This window comes from Equus quagga, chromosome 1 (assembly GCF_021613505.1).
Source record: "Equus quagga isolate Etosha38 chromosome 1, UCLA_HA_Equagga_1.0, whole genome shotgun sequence".
Taxonomy (NCBI): Eukaryota; Metazoa; Chordata; class Mammalia; order Perissodactyla; family Equidae; genus Equus; species Equus quagga.
In genome coordinates this window covers 147,125,256-147,145,358 of record NC_060267.1, presented here as the reverse complement: position 1 = coordinate 147,145,358, position 20,103 = coordinate 147,125,256, and the positions used below count along the sequence as shown (strand labels likewise).

Genomic DNA, 20,103 nt, shown 5'->3' with positions numbered 1-20,103 from the left:
GGAGGCATAATTCCAATCTCTGTCCACACCCCTGAGCTTGGCCAGCCCTCAGAAGAGTGGGCCATGGATAGGAGGCCTGTGCAGGCCCTGGGAGCAGGGTCTAAGGGCAGGATTTCCAGGGTCTTGGTACCCACGGTGCAGACCAAAGGGGAGGCAAGGGCTCTGGGTAGGTCAAGCCCCTGGCCTGACAGACTCCTGCCTGTGGAGAGGGGCACAGCTGGGGGAGTCTCAGGGGGACCCTCTAAAACACAGCAGGGGGAGGCAGAGGCTCTGCTAATACACTGCAAGGTTAGTACTGAAACCAGGTCAGAAGAAGGAAGAAAACGTAAAATATACCACAATATGTCAACAGAAGCCCAGGTGCCACTGAATTCAAGACACATGAGGGGGAAAAGCAAGGCTTAAGTTTCTTTTTTTATTGAATATTTTAATTGTGAAAAGAATACAAATCACTATAGAAAAGTTAGGAGATGCAGAGAAGCACAAAAATAAAGCAAAGTAAAAACCACCTCTACTACTGTCCCCATCCTCAATGCTTTCCGTGTCCAGCTTCTCTCACTGCCCATCACTCCCTCTAGGTTGAGGGATGAGGCCCCAGGAGCACAGTAGGAGCGTGATTGGCAAGGGAGCTGTAACTGCAAGTGTCCAGCCCACATACCCTGCCTGGGGCAGCCATCCCCAGCTGCAGTAACTATTGGCTGCAGCTAGGGGGTCCTAGTGCCCTGTTCTCCAAAGATTTATCCTCAGCCTAAAGGAAGCTGCCCTCTCCCCAGGAAGTTATGCCCCTGCAATGGACTGAACTGTGTCCCCCTAAATTCATATGATGAAGCCTAGCCCCCAGTGTGATGGTATTTGGAGATGAGGCCTTTGGGGAGGTGAATAGGCTTAGAGGAGATCACGAGGGTGGGCCTTCATGATGAAATTAATGCCCTTGTAAGAAGACATCAGAGAGCTGCCTCTTCTCTCTCTCTCCTCCGTGTGAGGACACAGTGAGAAGGTGGTTGCCTGCAAACCAGGAAGAGGGCTCTTCCCAGGAACTGAATTTGCCAACACCTTGATCTCAGACTTTCCAGCCTCCAGAATTCTGAGAAATAAATTCCTGTTGTTTTTCCACTCAGTTTATGGTATTTTGTTATGAAGCCCAAGCTAATCAATTCAGCCCCACTCCCTAGGACAACTCGCAGGGTCAGATGGCCTACAACCAACGAATGACTGACATAGGAATCAAAAGGTCAGCCCTGTGCCACAAAGTGGGACCAGCTCTGCAGTACAACTCATGCTCCAGAGCTCCCCAGGGGATCAGGCTGAAACTGACCCCATTGAGATACTCCCTGCTTGGAGCCTTCCCCTGCCCCATCCTGCTTCCCTCAGTCTCTTCTCATGAGAGCACTTGCTCAGTAAACACATGCACCTAAATCCCTCTGCCAGCTGGCAGCAGCAAGAAAGCAGGCAGCAGGTGATGGGCAAGGGAACAGTGTCAGGAAAGTCCATGAAAGGCAACATGCAAGGGCCCAAGCAGAAGTCCCATTAGTGGTCACACAGTTAGTAAGTGGTGGAGCTGAGATTTGAGCACTCAGTGTGGGGCTGGTCTATGGCCGTAACTACCATCCAACACTACCTCATTAAGAAAGTCGAATGTTTTGCCCCGAACGAGGAGCTCCAGGCCCAGCTCTAACACAGTTCTGGTCTGAACCAGGAGGCACAATTACAGACCCAAACCAATTACACTCAAGTCCAGCTAGAGTATAGACACAAGGTGATAGGTGGTAGCAGGTGGGAGCCATGGCTCAGTAATTTAACTTGATGTCATTTCTCAGTACAAGTTTAGGGTGCATGCACCCCCCAAATGCCATCCTCTGCTTCCTCTATTACAGTTGTCCTGAAAGTATGATCTGGGAACCTCTGGGGATCCCCAAGACCGTTTCAAGTGGTCCACAACGTCAAAATATTTTCACAATGGTGGCAGGCTGAATAATGGTCCCCAGACAATGTTACCATTTATGAAAAAAGGGGCTTTGCAGATGTGATTCACTTATGGATCTTGAGAAGATATTCTCCTGGATTATGATATAATCACAACGGTCCTTACGAGAGAGACAGAGGGAGCCATCGCTATAGCAGAGGCAATGTGATGGCAGAAGCAGGCTGGAACGATGTGCTTTGAAGATGCAGGAAGGGGCCACAAGCCAAGGAAGACAGGCAGCCACTTGAGGCTGAAAAAGGCAAGAAAATGGATTCTCCTCCGCAAAGGACCAGCCCTGCCAGCACCTGGATTTTAGCCTCGTGAGATTTATTTCAGACTTCTGACCTCCAGAACTGTAAGATAAATTTGTATTGTTTTAAGCCACTAAGTTTGTAGCAATTTGTTATAGTGGCAACAGAAAACCAATACAACAATAATACTAAGGCATTCTGCGTCTTTTTCACACTCATTCTCTCACATGTGTGCGGGGAATTTTCCAGAGGCTATATGACATGTGATATCACAACAGATTGAACACAGAAGCAGATGTGAGAAGCCAGATGTCTTCTATTGAGACAGACACTAAAGAGATTTGCAAAAATGTAAAATGTGCCACTCTTCCCACTAAATTTTTAGTTTCAGAAAATATAGCCATTTTTCATAAAAATATGTAACTTATGTTAACATGTAATGGGTTTATCATGATATTTTAAATGGATGAATGAATACATATTTAAAATTTTTCTCTGTTTTAAGTTCTAATACACTATATTGATAGCTACAACCTACATAAACAAAAGCCCTTTGGGGTCCTCCATAAGCCTTTACTAGAAGGGCCAGGAGAAGAGGTGGCCTTAGTTCCTGAGGGGTGTGCACTGTGGCCAGGGAGTAAATGGCATAGATAATCAAGAAAATGAAATGAATGACAAATGAGAGGTTTGGGGACTTCGATCATCCCAGGGACTCCAATCCCATAATCAGACAGAAGGGGAAGTTTTGCAATGTTTATGAACAGTCCCCTGTGTTTCACTTTCCATTTCTCTTATTACTGTACTCTTCTCTGTTCAGTTTCTGAGCTGAGGAGGCAGAGAAGCCAAACAGGAAATGGCAGAGAAAGAAAACAGAAACTACGTGGTGTGATAAGAAATTAGAAGAAAGCATAAGCAACAAAGTGAGTCTCCATTTACTTTTAAAACAAAAACAAATCCACTTACCCCCAGTGGCATAACTGCAGGAGAATGTGGATGGCTTCGTCGTACTTTTTGATGGCCAAAGAGAATTTCCCGTTCTTAAGAACCTGGTTGCCGGACACTTTCAACAGCTCAGCGTAAGCTCTCGGGTCCATCCTGTGAGGAGAAGGAGGAAAGGCTCGCTGCCAGGGCTGCATGAGGCGTGACGTCCGCCTTCACATCTGCCCTGCTGAGAGTCTGCAGAGACAGTTTGTTCATTCTGGCCCCACCCCCTGCAGAGGGCACACCCTGACAACACCCCTCACCACCAGGGGACCAGACTGAGACCATTTCTTCCCCAGCTCTTTTCTGACCTCAGGGGCAGCAGCCAGAATGGTTCCATTTATTCTGTGTTAATGATCAGCCAGGCACTGGGCGAGGGGGCTGCTTCTATGCACGAGCCAATATAAACCTGGCAGGTAGTATGCGCTCGAGAAGCAGCAGCTATTCCCATAACTGGTACTGTTACTACTCTCTCATTTACCCATCACTACCTCCCCTAAGGAAGCATTGTCCCCACTGTTAAGATGAGGAAACTGAGGCTCAAAGGGCTTCAAGTCACATGCCTAAGCATCTGCTAATGGCATTTTTGGGTTCTGACTCCAATTCCAAATTTCTGCCTTAACCACTGTACCACATCACCTATTGGTACGAGCAAAACTCAGATGATGGTCCTTCCACTCTCTTAGAAGGTGGGAGGGGGATGAGACGTGCATTTCTAAAGGCCTCAATACACAAGGGGCTAGGCACAGGGCCACAACCACTGCCTCTCCCGCCCTCCTCTCCTTCCTAAAACACTATCAAATAAGCCTCCGAGTATTTGTCCCTGAATCTGCCACTGCCTGCTGACTTGTCTGTGCCCTCCAAGAAGCACCTGCTTCTTTCAGGTCACGACTTCTGTTTTGATCATTTTTGTAGCCAGGCATACTTAAATATTTGCAGTATAACTGATTTGAATGCCAGCCAGACCCAGAGAAGCTACCTGTAACTGATTCTCTCTGGTGTGGCCCAGGTAGTCGGAGATAAGTGCCTGGAGCCCTGCCCACCTGAAGGACCTCAGGAATGTTTGCTGAACAAAGGTAGAGAGAGGAGAGCACCCTGGAAAGCCTCAAGAAGCAGCTGTCCATGAGGCAGGGAAAGGCGGGGGTCAGAAGCCATGTCCCTTAGGATTTTCTCCTCCCAAGATGGCAATGGGAAAGGCAAGGCAGTGGGGAGGACAATTCAGGTGTTTACATATGCCATGTTCCTGTAGGGTCATACAACCTATTGGGGTCTTGTTAACCAATGCAATTTTTGGATAGATAATAACTGTTATTACTTTTATCATTTTAAATTTTGGTGAGGGGTTTTGGGACAGGGGAAGCAGATCCAAGCAGACATAAGTGGTGGCTTATTTTAAAGCCATATGAGTTTATTGGGACTGGGGTTTTTGAACTGCACCGCATTCCTCAGGCAGAGCGGTATCAGAATGAAGCACAGGATTCTCAAATGAGCCAGAGCATGAAATTCCACCTACACTTTTCATTAAATAATCTCTCAATTCTATAGCTCACATTTACAGAGATGACTGAGGAGAACATGAAAAAAAATTCAAAAATTAATTGAGGACAAAATAAAAACATGTTTCTCCTTTGCATATTGTCAGCCATACGTCCAATAAATATTTTTTAAACTGGCCATGATCAGACAACTAGAAAAAGGAAATTGCTGTAACAACTGACAAAGGGTTAATACTCCTCCTTTATAAATACCTTTCCACTGCAAGAAAAGACCAACACCCCGTGCAAAATGTGTAAGGTCCTATGCAGACAATTCACAAAAAAATACAAGTAATGGCTAAATCTGTGGGGAATGGATAAACAGGATCACCCTCACTAGTGAGCAAAGAAAGTAAGAATTAAAACAACGAAGTGGAAACACTGGAAAATACTTAAAAGGATGACCCCAAATGTTGGGGGCTGTCATACACTGCTTAAAGGGGAAATATACTACATCATGGACAGATTCAGCTTCATGGATATTTGCCACAGTGAAAAAGTGGAAATAACCCTAAACGTTCCACAATGCATAATGGATTTGAATCAGTTATAAAACATCCATGTGGTAGAACATCGCACAATTATTTTAAAAACCATTTTGTAAAAGAAAATTTAATGACAGGCTAAGTCAGTAAATGAAAAACACAGGCTACATAAAAGGGCATACAATCCCAAATTAAATTTTAAACACATATAATGTATTAAAAATACGCCAAAATAACAGCCGCACCACTGGGATTAGGCAGGGTTTCAATTTTCCTCCCTGTGCTTTTCTGAAGTTCCAATTGCTCTACAATATACCGCCTTAATAATCAGACCACAAATGTTATTAAAACAAGACCCTTAAGGGCTTAATTAAAGAATTCAAACACAAAACGTTTCCGCTGTATTTACAAATACAATAAAAACTATTCACGTCAGAATTTTTGGTTTTCTTCCTACTCCTCTGGAAACCAAGAGTGAGCCCTTAATGTTATGTTAGCAAACGTCAAGTGTGTTCATCCACTCATGTTTCTGCTTTTTCTTGGTTCAATCACATCACAGGAAAACGGGATTGCCAACCACACAGAAGGCTTTTTGCTTTCTAATAGGATTTATTGACAGCTACATTCTCATCATAGGGAAGAAAGCTTTATCTCTCTGCCTTAGAACACAGAGGGCTCAGTTGTGGAGTCTTTTTTTTTTTTTTTAACAACTAGGCAGTCTATTTATAGGATGAAATTGTTAAATACAAGTGGTAATGACTTACCGTAATGGCAATATCCTTAAAGGCTAATATGTACTAAGCACCTACCATGTGCTTTGTAGCAATCGTGTCATTTCATTCTTACAAGAAGCCCCATAAGGTAAGCATGACTGTGCCCCCATTTGACATATAGGGAAACCGAGGTAAAGAGAGGTTAAGCTGCTTGCCATAGTCCCATGGACAGCGGTAGAGCTGGAATCCAAACCTAGCTAGCCTGACTTTAGGAGCTCAACTACCTCTGAGGGGCCAACACAGAGGCTAACAGGTCAGCACCCAGTCACGTGGCTGCAGTATATGATATTCTGGCTGGCACTGGGCACTCACTCCCCTGCACTTTCAGTTTCGTTAGTGGTGCGAAAGCTGAAAGATTAGAGACAGTTTCACAGCTGCAGTGCTGGCTGTCAGTCAGTTTCACTACGTCCCTACAGAATTCAAGGTCCAGTTGTTAGGAGGCGTCATGGGCTGCCTAGCCACACCCAAGAAAATGGAAGCAAGAAAAATGCAAATCCACTGAGTAGATCTTGAAACAAGCAAATCCGAAACAAAACAGATCCACGTTGTTGTGGTTTTTATTACTCATGGTATATATACACATGAAATTTTATAACTGACTTACAGGAATAGAGCAAAATCTACAAACGGGTGGGCCCCGGGGGCAGCTGAATGGGCAGAGGGAGGTTTTACCTTTCTAAGTTTTTGGATAATACCTGAAATCTTGATAACAAATTTGTTAAATTTTGTTTTTTGATGGTAATGTTGTTTATTATTAAAATCCTTTCAAAAGACTGCAAAAGCAGTCAATGATCCAAGATCAACTCTAGAATGCTGGGGGTAGAGACAGTTCCAAACTGAGGCCAGAAAGAGCAATTCTTAGAACAGACTCCTTCCCACTCCCCACGGGAAGCGGCCAGAGACAGCCGGGATAAGAAGCCAAAGTCAGGCCTCATTCTGGGGACTCCAATTTGTTTCTTTGCTTTTCTCTCTTTTTTTTCTTGAGGGAAGGGTTACAAAGGCAGGAGGAGAAGAATAGGGATTGTCTTAAGAAACTCACTCAAAATTTTTCAAAAGGTCTCTGGAAAGTATGAAGCGCTGGGCCCAAGCCTCTCCTACCTGGGTGTTTAAATACAACAAGAAAGACCAGATCACCTTGTCACCACCTCAGCTGTCTCATCAGCCTACCCAGGCCACCAAAAGCCCAGTTCAGTGGCCTGCCATACCCTAGGGCTGTCCCAGTCCAGCCTGTCCCTTTCATCCACCAACTTTAAATTATTCAGCTTTAATTTACGGCCTCATTTACCCCCAACTACATGGACACCAAAGTCAAGATGGTAATCCTAAAACCAGTTGACTTTTCCAGGTCCAAAACACCCTTGTAAAATTAGCATCCTAGAAGTCCTACTCCCAGCACCAAGTAAACACCATAAATAACTATTTCCCTAATATTCAGGGATTTTTTATTGTTTTTAAAACTGTGCCTCTTTTGATGAAATTTTCACACACTCACCAACACATATGCGGCTCCCAAGAGGATCTATAACTTTCAAAATACTCCAATTTTAATATTTACACAGCATTTACCCCAAGCTAGGCACTGTACTGGGTATCGGGGGTTCGATGGTGAAAGGATCACTATCCCCACCTTCAAGAAGTTTATTGTCTGTTAGGAAGTTGGACATTAAATAAATAAACACATGAATATTAAGAAGAAAAAGTAGGGGCCAGCCCCACAGCCAAATGGTTAAGTTCATGTGCTCCGCTTCGGCAGCCCAGGGTTTTGCTGATTCAGATCCAGGGCGCAGACATGGCACCGCTCATTGGGCCATGCTGAGATGGCGTTCCACATGCCACAACTAGAAGCCACAACTAAAATATACAACTATGTACTGGGGGGATTTGAGGAGGAGGAAAAAAAAGATTGGCAACAGTTGTTAGCTCAGGTGCCAATCTTCAAAAAAAAAAAAAGAAGAAGAAGAAGAAGAAAAAAGTAGAGGGTACAAGAAAGCATACAAAAGGAGAATATAACTTCGATTGTAGCGGGCAAGGCAGGTCTCTCTTAGAGGCGACATTTAAACCAAGATCCAAAAAATAAGTGGTTAGCCCAGTGAAGAGTAGGGCAAGGGGAGCAGAATATACAAAGGCTCTGAGCTTCACAGTTCAAGAACTGCCAGGGGGGAAGGGGACAGACGTGAGGCTGGAGGAGTAGGTAATGGCTGCAATAGATGGATGACCCGGAATCTTGAAGGCCATCAGAGGGTTTTGGAATTCATCTTAAAGGCAACTGGGAAAGCAGCACTGTCCGTTACAACTTTCTGTGATGATTGTAGTGTTCTCTTCTGTACTATCTGATAGCCACTAGCCACATGTGGATGTTATACACTTGAAATGTGGCTAATACAACTGAAGAACTGAATTTTTGACTTTATTTAATGTTACCTAACTTTAATTTACATAGCCACAATGCAACTAGTTGCTACCATATTGGACAGTACAGCACTAGAGAGTTTTAAGCTGGGGATTAATAAGAACTAACTGAATCAGGCTGGCTGTAGACAAGATGGAGAGAAATGGGCCAACGTAAAACAAATTCAGGAGGCAGAGCCAGTATGAGTTGCTAATGGACTTCAAGGGAGTGAAGGGCAGGAAAAATCAACTCTAAAGCTTTTAGTCAAACTTTATTTTGCATTACAAAAGTAGGAGCTTTGGGTCCAAACATAAATGCATATAATACTGAATTTCTTTTACACATACACAGCCTAGCCAGAGAATAACCGTTCTGATGCCGCTAAATCTTATGGGGCAAAGTATATGCTTTATGACATACACAATTTTGGAAAGTACAGAAAAGCCTGAAAATGGATCACTTGTGACTGTCAAGGATGTACCAAGTAGAAATATATTCTATAGGAATATATTTCCTGTGAGCCAAATATGGCATCACGAACTCATTACAGCATTCCAGCAACAGCAGTGGTAAGGGGGTAGGGGGTGGCGGCTGTCACAGAGCCATTCTCCACTCTAGCAGAGAGGATGCCATCCCTACACCAGGACTGGGAAGGATACTTCTCTACCCCAACCAAACCAAAGTCAGGATTCGCCTTTTTCTTCTTTCTTTTTTGTGTGTTTGTTTAAGAGGTGCAGGCACACACAGTGGGGAGGTTTGGACAGCTGGTGGGAGAAGAGAAAGCAGAGGTGAGTTTAAAATTTTCTCCAAGTGCCATTTCTTTCATTACCAAGATATTTAGTAAATTTGGGGCTGCCTCATGACTTTTGTCTAGAAGTGATCTTCCCCATAGCGTGCATTCTCAATGGGGCAATATTGTCCCCCAAAAGGGCAAAAAATGGTTCTTGAGGAGTGAAAATTTTTATCCTTTTTATGTACAAAGCACAGATATACATACAATACACAAATAGATATACAGTGTATCTGAGATATTAAAATTTCATGGGGGGCAGAGAGCTGTATTAGGAAAAAAAAGTCTTAAAAGGTTGGGGAGGTGGCTATAAGGAAAAAAGTAGTTAAGAAATTGCCCTAGAGGAAACTGAAGGATAAAAAAAGCTTTAAGGGTAAATAAAAGATCCATCAATAGATGAATGGATAAACAAACTGTGGTACCTACATATGGTGAACATTATTCAGTCTTAAAAAGGAAGGACATTCTGCCACATGCTACAACATGGATGAACCTTGAGGATGTACGCTAAGTGAAATAAGGCAGTCACAAAGAAACAAACACTGTAGGAGTGCACTTAACCTAGAGTAGTCAAATTCATAGGGACAGAAAGTAGAAATGGTGGTTGCCAGGGGCTAGAGGGAGGGGGCAGTAAGGAGCTATTATTCCATAGGTATAGAGTTTCAGTTTTGCATGCTGAAAAAGTTCTGGAAATCTGTTGCTCAACAATGTGAATATACTTAACACTTCTGAACTGTATACTTAAAGTGGTTAAGACGGTAACGCTTAGGTTACGTTTTTTGCCAAAAAGTGAGAAGAAAACAAACTAAAAACCTAGAAAGGAAGAAAAAAGAAACACTAATACATCAATGTAAAAGAATATTTTCCAGACTTGTGTTTCTACTCCAATTTTGACAGAAAAATTATTTTCCTTATGTACTATGCTATGCCAAGATACCCAAATGACGGCAGGGTCCTAAGCCTCCCCTGTGTCATGGCAGTCCTGATTTACACGCACATCCAGGAGAGGAAAGGCCAGCAGGTACCAAGAACTTACAAAGCCATGCCAAGGTGCTAGCCCCACTGACAAGATGGCAATCAAAACCCCTCCCCAAATCCTTTCCAAAAGTACTATACGTATAGCAAACCATCACATTGTATACTTAAAATACCTTACAAGTTATATCTCAATAAAGCTGGCAAAAAAAAATCCTCCAGCAGGCATCATATGCATGTGGTTTTCAGTACTCAAAGATAATTTATATGACCATGAATATCATGCAATTAATGTATTTGGGGTTACAGTCAAATAGTCAGACAACATACATCAACAATTGCCATGCAATATTAATGAAAAGATATATAGTAGGGATCTGTCATAACCCATTACCTTGAACAGGCCCAATTTTTTTCTTTCAACATTTTCATGGAGGTAAAACACAGTACTGTGCATTACATGCACTAATCGTACGTGCTCCGCTCAATGAATTTTCACATGCATGTACCCCTATCCAGATCAATATACAGAACATTTCCAGGTCCCCAGAAGGTTCTCTCTTGCCCCTGACTGGTCTAAACCCACCTTCATCACTCTTCTGATCCCTAAACCATAGATTCATTTTGTCTGTTCTTAAACCTCATAATCACACAGTGGGACACTTGAGTCTGGTTTCATTCCTTAAAGATTAAGCATGTGACACTTAGCTATGTTACTGTGTGCTTCAGTATTTCATTTCTCTTACTATTATACAGTGTTTCATTGTATAAATATGCCACGATTTATTTATCCATTCCATTGATGGACACTGGGGTTGTTTCTAGTTTGAGATAATTAGGAATAAAGTTGTTTATAGACATTCTTGTACATGTCTTCCAGTGAGCGCATGCCTGCGTTTCTTTCGGATATGGAGCCAAGAGGCGGACTCGCAGGATCACAGGGTAGAGGGACTGTGTACTTTAGTAGATACGGCCAGTTTTTCAAGGGATGGGGCCAATTATCCTCTCAATAGCAGTGTGTTGGGAGTACAAACTGCCAACATTTGTCAATACTGGGTATTATCAGTCTTTTTAATTTTAGCCAATTGTGGTTTTAATTCGCATTTCCCTGATGACTAATGATATTGTGTGCCTTTTCATAAGGTTATTAGCCATATGTATATCCTCCCTCGTAAAGTGCCAAACAGACCCGATTTAAAAGTAGAGGGTTGTTGTTTGTTCTGTTTTTAATAAGTAACCACTAGACGACAATATGGCAGACTCCCTTCAGCTCATTTTCTCAGCAATAATATCGCTACCTGACAGCAGGGAGAGGAGTGGACTCTGACCCGGACACCCAACAACCATCATTCCACTAATTCCACTAACAGCACACCAACGATGAAAAGCTCAGGAAATGAATTTTCTAAAGAGGCTTTACCAATAAGTGCCTAAGGAGATTTCATTAGATTCTAGTGATAGCATGGTGCCAGGAAATGTTTTTGTAAAAAACTAAAGACAGCTTAAACTTCTGTGGCAGAAACTTGAAAGCTGGCACTGAATAACAACTAATGATACTTACAACTTAGGAAACTCGGACACTCTACCCATTTGGCTACAATGAACCATTCCCGGGGCCTTTAAAGTGGCCACTCCTGCCTAACTGAACCCTAGTTTTCTTTCCATTACCTATCCCTTCCTCACTGAGCCCCTAGCCTTATGGGAAGCCAATCCCATCCCTAGTTTCTGAGGAAGGTCTGACGAGCAAATTCTATCTCCCCGCCAGGGACTGGTTCAGAGCTGGGTGTGGGGCTCAGTCCTGGCCCTGAAACTTAAAGCGATGTTTACTGGAAGCTTCTGGGAACCTTTTTTCTTGTTCTTCTGAATAAGCTTCCAGAAGCAAATCTCTCTGTCACTCGGGGCACTGTCCAGTGTAGAAGTGAGGCTGCAAATCTAGACACTGAGATGTGTAAATGTGCAGCCCAGAACTTCAGCTGCATTTTGCTTCCAGCTTGAGGGTGAAGCCAACACTGAAAGGAAGGGGACAGAGGCCAGGGAATCACAGGAAAGTATGTGCGGGCCATTGGTTTGAGAGAATCCTGAGGCCTCCCCTATCTCTGGATTTCCATTTCTGTGACTAACAGTGGCTTGAACCAGGAGGAGAAATTTTCTCCCATAATCAGAAGTCAGGGATAAGAGCATAGCTCTTCATCTTTCTGCAACACCAACCTAAGTGCCCTCATGGAAGAAGATGGTTGCTAAAACTCCAGGCATTACATTCAAGGCAGGATGGACGGGTGGTAGAAAACCATCTGGCTCCCTACTACCACTCATCACTTTTATAAAAGAGGAAAACTTTCCCAAACCCCCAAGCACACTTCTCCATGTGTTTCACTGGTCATAAGCAGAAATCTGGGAAAACAAGCATCTGGCTCTATAACGGTAGGTGGCCGGAGAGGAGGTAGTTGGCAGGAGTTGCTGGTTTTGCCAAACAGGGTGTCCCAGAAGGAGCCAGTAAATATCCTTATTGCGTATATTAGGTTTTCTGTTACTCAGAGCCAAAAGCATCGTGATTTAGGACTTCAAACTGTACTACTCTATCTGGAACATGCTTTCCAATATGGTAGCCACTAGCCACATGTGGCTATCTACATTTTAATTTAAACTAAGTAAAATGAAATACAATTGAGAGCTTCAGTTCCTCAGTCACTGTAGCCACATTTCAAGTGCTCAATGGTCACCTGTAGCTAGTGGCTACTGTATGTGACAGGTCAGATACAGAATATCACCATCACTGAGAAAGTTCTATTGGAGAGTGCAGTTCTGTATAGACACTAGTAATCTGGCTGCAACATCTGAAATATTATTTTTCTCTCAATGAGAAATTTAGCCTTTAATCCCTTGTGTGTGAGAGTGGTAGATGTATGAGGGTGTTTCCCCAAATTTTGGTGTGCAGAGTCTATGCCCCAGGGGCTGGGTATTTCCACACTCCTTGCACTACCCTATTTCCACCTCTAAACATGGTGTGTCTTTCTAGCCCACACAACACCTAACACACAGAGATTAATGAGCAGTGTGTGTCTTTCTACCCTGCACAACATCTAATATATAGAGATTAATAATATCTGCAATCAGGAACTAAGTTCTCTTGAAATTACTTCTGTACTCTATTTTGCACAAAATGTGGGGTCAAAGGCTGTGCTGAGTAAATCGGGCCATATTTCCTCCAGTCACCCTGTTTAGCACCCAGAGTACTACAACTAGAAACTAGTTCCTTGCTCCATAGCTTCCCCATAAATACAGAACCTTAAGTTTCTACCCTATTTATTCCCTTAACAAACAAAGACCTGCAAAACCAAGGTACAACCCAATAAAACCACTATTGACTTTGCGAAGCAAGCATGAAGACAATTTTCTGACATGATTTCATTAAGCAACTTGTTTTCTGTTTGAGAAGGCGAATAGTTTTATTCTGCTATTCAAGTTTGATCCCTACTGACTGACCAGCTGCTCAGAATTTTCAGTACAGCCATCTTTAAAGTCCTAAGTGTCCCCTGATATTCATATTAAGACTTGACTCACCTCAGAGTGACTCACTCTTGTCCTTCAGCTAAGCAGTACTTCAAAACACGCTTTTCTGTAAATTCTAGATTACAAATGGAACATTTCACTATGTGGAGAAAAGCAAAAGCAGGACTCCTGGGAAGGTTAATTAGAGTCACACTGCTTTACAATTTGATGCTTACAAGCTTAAATTAACACAGGAATAAAATAAGTTGTCCAACCTGAGGGAACAGACCCAGATTTTCAAGGAAAAACCAGGGTAATAAGAAAAATTTTAATTAAAAAATACCTTATTTTTTATACGTATATACTTAATATGTATACTTATATATATACTTAATATTATACATATATACTTAATACTCATAAAATTGCAAGACTCATATGGAGAAAAAACAAAACTTTACTCAAAAAAATAGTCTTGACTTTTAAAAATACCCAACATGTTTCTGTTTGGGCAAATTTGCTATTATAAAATGTCAAATCGTCCCCATATTAATGAATTAATGTATATTTTCAATTAATGTAATTTCAATTAAAAAAACCAGGATGTTTACACTAACAAAAGAATACTCAAGCTCATCTAAAAGAGTAAACAAGCCAGAATAGCCAAGACATTTTTAATAAAAAAGCGAGTATTAAGAGAAAATCTCCTCTAGCATTTTAAAATAAATTTATCAAACTCATCGAATTTTTAAAGTGTGATACTAACATAACAGTAAGCAGATCAATGGACCAAAACAGAATAAACAGAAATAAATATATACAGCAAAAGAATTCCATGTATGATTAAGGTGATTTTTTAAATAGATAAGCAAAGAATGAATCAGTTGGTACAAGAGGCTAAATGTCTGGAATAGAAGTTAAGTTTCCACTTCATACCATGTGGTAGACCGAATAATGGACGCTTCCTCCCAAAAAGTCCACGCCCCAATTCCCAGAAGCTATGAATACATGACATTACATGGCAAAAGGGACTTTGTAGATGTAATTAAGATCACAGACCTTAGGATAAGGATATTACTCCGAATTGTCTGGGTGAGCCCAATCTAGTCACATGAATCCTTAAAAGCAGAAAACTTTCTCTGGCTGGAGTCAGAGAGATGCAGGGGAAGAGGAAAACAGGAGAGAGGCCACAGAAGATGTGAACCCTGAGAAGGACTCGACCCATGGCTGCAGGACTTGAAGATGGAGCAGGGGGCAACGTGATGAGGAATGCAGGTGGCCTTAGAAACTGAGAGAGGCTCGTGGGTGACAGTCAGTAAGGAAACAGGGACCTCAGTCCTAGAGCTGCAAGGAACCAGCTCCTGCCAACCACCTGAATGAGCCTGGAAGACGATTCTTTGCAGAGTCTATAAGAACCCAGCCAGCCAACACCTTGATGTCAGCCTTGTGAAGCCTGCCAGGCTAACCTGCACTTCTGACCTACACACTGTCAGGTAATTAATTTGCAGCGTTTTAAGCCACTAAATTTGTGGTAATTTGTTATGGCAGTAATAGAAAACTAATACACATCATAAACCAAAATTCGTTCTAAATGAATGAAAAAATGTTAGTGTGAAAAAGACACCGCAGAAATAAAAAGGAACAAGCTGCTGACACACACAGCAACATAAAGAACCTCAAAAACATTATGTCGAGCAAAAGAAGCCAGACTCAAAAGAGTATAGGCTGTGTGATTTAGATGAAGACCTGGAACTGACAAATGCAGGAAATCAGAAAAGCGGTTGCCTAGGGAGAGAGAGCTATTGATTGGAAAGGGGCACAAGTGCACTTTCTGGGGAAATGTTCTATGTTTTGATTGGGGCGGTAGCCACACAGGTGTATACATTTGTTAAGCTCCTTGAACAGTACACTTAAAATCTATGCCTTTACTTACACACAAATATCTCATTTTTTAAAAAAGCATTGAGAAAAAGAAACCATAAAAGCACAAAGAGAAAACAGGTACAAATTTTAGATTATCTTCAACCACTCTAGGAGGAAATTTGGCAATATCTAAGTGAAACATACATATGGCCTTTGGCCTAGCAAGTCCACTTCCAAGAATCAAACTTACACCCTGATTGCACACACAGGAAATGGCAGATGTACAAGATTAGTCACTGTTAAAATGTTTGTAATTATAAAAGACTAGGACCAACCCTAATGCCCACCAACAGGGGACTGGTTTAATAAATTATAGTGCAGCTCTCCCAGTGGGGTATTACACAGTGAAGACAGAAAGACAGAAAGAAAGACAAACGGGAAGAAAGAAAGACAGATGGGAAGACAGACAGACAGACGGCAAGAAACAAAGATAGAGCAAAAGAAAGAGGACGCTTGGGGCTGGCCCCGTGGCCGAGTGGTTGAGTTTGCGCGCTCCGCTGCAGGCGGCCCAGTGTTTCGTTGGTTCGGGTCCTGGGCGTGGACATGGCACTGCTCGTCGGACCACGCTGGGGCGGCGTCCCACATGCCACAACTAGAGGAACCCACAGCGAAGAATAGACAACTATGTACCGGGGGCTTTGGGGAGAAAAAGGAAAAAATAAAAAAAATCTTTAAAAAAAAAAAAAGAAAGAGGACGCTTTCTATGTTCTGATCTGGGATAATCTCAAAAATATATTTTAAAAAAGCAAATGCAAAACAGTGTGTACGTTATGCTCCCTTTTGTGCAAAATTTTAAAAAACAAGAGGGAAGAGCTGAATAAGAATATATATTCGCATTTGCTTGTATATGCATAAAGAAATTCTGGAAGGATCCATCAGAAATAAAATTATTTAACCTGACTGGGGGTGAGGGGGTGCTGAGGAGAGAGACCTACTCCCTCCTTTTCATTGTAATCTTTTTATATTTTTTGATTCTTGATTTACACAAATTTTTAAAAGTTTTAATGCAATGAAAAAAAATTGTATGTAATCTTCCTTCATATATGAGAAAGCCAGTCGAATGATACCAAAAGCAGAAACCATACAGTGATAGACATAAATTCATAAAAAATTTAAAACGTCTGTACATCAAAAAAGCCCCCAAAATAGCTTAATAACACCCTACACCAGCAAAATCATGGCTGGAGATGGAGAAGCACTCTCACACACCACCGATGGCAGGGGTAAGCGGTACAGCATCTGTCTGTGGAAATGTTAAATGCATAAACTTTTCACACAGCTCTTTAGCTGCCGGGAATTTATTCTACAAATGTATTTTGTTCAAGAACATGAGGATGTTCACTGCCTCGTTCCTTGTAAAAGCAAAAACAATACACATCCAAAAGTCCAACAACTGGAGAAGTTTATATAAAGAATGAGACAGCTTAGTACAGAACACCATACAATTGTTAAAAACTATAAGGCAGATCTAGATAAAGTAAGAGGAAGAGATGCCAAAATATGCAATTAAAAGAATGAAACTGGACCGCTTCCTTACACCATATACAATAATAAACTCAAAATAGATTAAAGGCTTAAACGTAAGGCCTGAAACCATAAAACTCCCAGAAGAAAATATAAGTAGTAAACTCTATGACATGGATCTTAGCAATATTTTTTTGGATATATCTCCTCAGGCAACAGCAACAAAAGCAAAAATAAGTATATGGGACTACATCAAACTAAAAAGCTTCTGCACAGCAAAGGATACCATCAACAAAACAAAAAAGCAACCTACTGAATAGGAGAAGATATGTGCAAATGAGATATGCTATTAGGGGTTAATATCCAAAATATATAAAGAACTCATACAACTCAACAAAAAAACACAAATAATCTGATTTAAAAATGGGCAGAGGACCTGAACAGACATTCTTCCAAAGAAGACATACAGATGGCCAATAGGTACATCAAAAGATGCTCAACATCACTAATCATCAGGGAAATGCAAATCAAAACCACAACGAGATACCACCTCACACCTGTCAGAATGGCTATTATCAAAAAGACAACAAAGAACAAGTGTTGGCAAGGATGTGGAGAAAAGGGAACCCTCGTGCACTGTTGGCGGGAAAGTAAACTGGTGCAGCCACTATGGGAAACAGTATGGAGGTTCCTCAAGAAATTAAAAACAGAACTACCATATGATTCAAAATACCACTGCTGAGTATTTATCCAAAGAAAACAAAAACACTAAATTGAAAAGATATATGCACCCCTATGTTCACTGCAGCATTATTTATAATAGCCAAGATATGGAAGCAACCTAAATGTCCATTGGTAGGTGAATGGATAAAGAAAATGTGGTGTATATATCCAATAGAATATTAGCCATAAAAAAGGATGAAATTCTCCCATTGGTGACAACATAGATGGATCTAGAGGGTATTATGCTAAGTGAAATAAGCCAGACAGAGAAAGAATACCGTATGATTTCACTCATACGTGGAATGTAAAAAAAAAAAGAGTAAAAAAACCAAAACAGAAATAGACTCATAGATACAGAGAACTGGTGGTTGCCGGAGGGGAATGGGGTGGGGGCATGGGTGAAATAGGTGAAGGGGGTTAAGAGGTACAAACTTCCAGTCATAAAATAAATAAGTCACGAGGATGTAATGTACATCATAGGCAATATAGTCAACAATATTGTAACAATTTTGTCTGGTGACAGATGGTAACTAGTCTTATTAGGGTGATCACTTTGTAATGTAAATAAATGTTGACTCACTACGTCTCGTACACCCGAAACTAATACAACATAGTATGGCAACTATCTTCAATTAAAAAAATATGGTAAAAAAAAGAAATGTTAAGTGCACAAACTTTTCACACAGCTCTTTATCTGCTGGGAATTTATTCTGCAAACATATTTTGTTCAAGTGCATTGGGATGTTCACTGGCTTATTCTCTGCAAAAGTAAAAACGATACACATCCAACAACTGGAGACGTTTATATAAAGAATGGGACAGCTTAGTAGAGAACATCGTACAACTATTAAAAACCATAAGGCAGATCTAGATAAAGTAAGAGGAAGAGATGTCAAAATACACACTTAAGGGGGCTGGCCCCGTGGCCGAGTGGTTGAGTTCGCGCGCTCTGCTGCAGGCGGCCCAGTGTTTCGTTGGTTCGCATCCTGGGCGCGGACATGGCACTGCCCATCAAACCACGCTGAGGCAGCGTCCCACATGCCACAACTAGAAGGACCCACAACGAAGAATATACAACCATGTATAGGGGAGCTTTGGGGAGAAAAAGGAAAAAAATAAAATCTTTAAAAAAAATACACACTTAAGGTGAATAAAGCAAGGTGGAGAACAATTCGTAGAGAAAGTTGAAGAGCTTAAGGATATATTTGTGCGTGTGTGCACTTGACCTATTAGGAGGATTTTTGGAAGGACACTTAAGGACCTAGTAAGAGTGGTGATGTTTGGGAAGTAGACCTGGGAATGGGGAGAACGCTCCTGAACTATGAGAGAATAAACTTCTGTTGTTTCAGGTCATCCAGTTTGTGGTAATTTGTTACTGCACCCCTAGGAAACTTATACAACACCTCTCTGAATATGTTCACAGAATGATATAAATAGAAAGGATTTAATAAAGTGAGATGGTTGCACTAAAATTTCTGGAGCAAGGAACTCAAGGCTCAGAGATTCAAGGGCCTGACCAAGGTCACACAGCAGTGAGCATGAGACGTGACATCCAGGCTCACCTCCTGGCCACCAACCCAGAGCCCTGGTCCACACCACCTGTGGGTGGGCAGGAAAGCCAGGACCAGAACCCAGGTCATGCCCCTGGTCCACGATGGTCCGGGTGATGGTATGGGCCATGGCCATCCCTGCATGTAATTTGAGTGTGATCCCAGCAACATTTACAGAACCTTTGCTTTGTTTACCCGGCAAAGAGAAAATATTTGGTAAGAAAAACACAGCCCTAGCATCTGCCTGTTTTCAAAGGGGTTACCTGAAATTGGCAGTCACTGAAGCAGCTACAGCTGAGAAAATCTGAGACTCAAGGCCTTGGATGAGGGGTGGGAGAGATCAGTGCTGTAATGTATGAAAATAGTTCCAAATCTTTCTCTACTGTGATTGTTCCTTGAGAAGAAGGGCCCAGCACCTGCTCTCAGGCCCTATTAAACCCTCTGCAGCTGGAGGACAGTCCCCATAGGAAGGACGCTCAAAGGGGACCAGCCCAGTGGCGCAGTAGTTAAGTTCACACATTCCACTTTGGCGGCCCAGAGTTCGCCAGTTCAGATCCCGGGTGTGGACATGGCACTGCTTGGCAAGCCATGCTATGGCAGGCGTCCCACATATAAAGTAGAGGAAGATGGGCACGGATGTTAGCTCAGGGCCAGTCTTCCACAGCAAAAAAAGGAGGATTGGCAGCAGATGTTAGTTCAGGGCTATCTTCCTCAAGGAAAAAAGAAAAGAAAAGGAAGTACACTCGGGATGGCTGCTCAGGTCCCCACAGAGCCCTTCTCAGGGGAGAGGTCTGTGTGCCAGACCTGCAGGC

General features: G+C 42.1%; 1 protein-coding gene across 4 annotated transcripts in view; it reads right to left on the bottom strand.

Moving 5' to 3' along the window:
• The window catches only part of TRANK1 (tetratricopeptide repeat and ankyrin repeat containing 1), a 98,702-nt gene that overhangs the window by 70,008 nt on the left and 8,591 nt on the right, over window positions 1-20,103 (bottom strand). For 3 of the 4 annotated variants that reach the window (XM_046672409.1, XM_046672424.1, XM_046672432.1), the window contains exon 2: window positions 3,178-3,309. In XM_046672409.1, the coding sequence (XP_046528365.1) occupies window positions 3,178-3,309 (132 nt within the window). Of the gene's footprint in view, window positions 1-3,177; window positions 3,310-3,506; window positions 3,620-20,103 lie in introns of those variants that run through there. The other variant, XM_046672415.1, reaches the window with a different exon arrangement.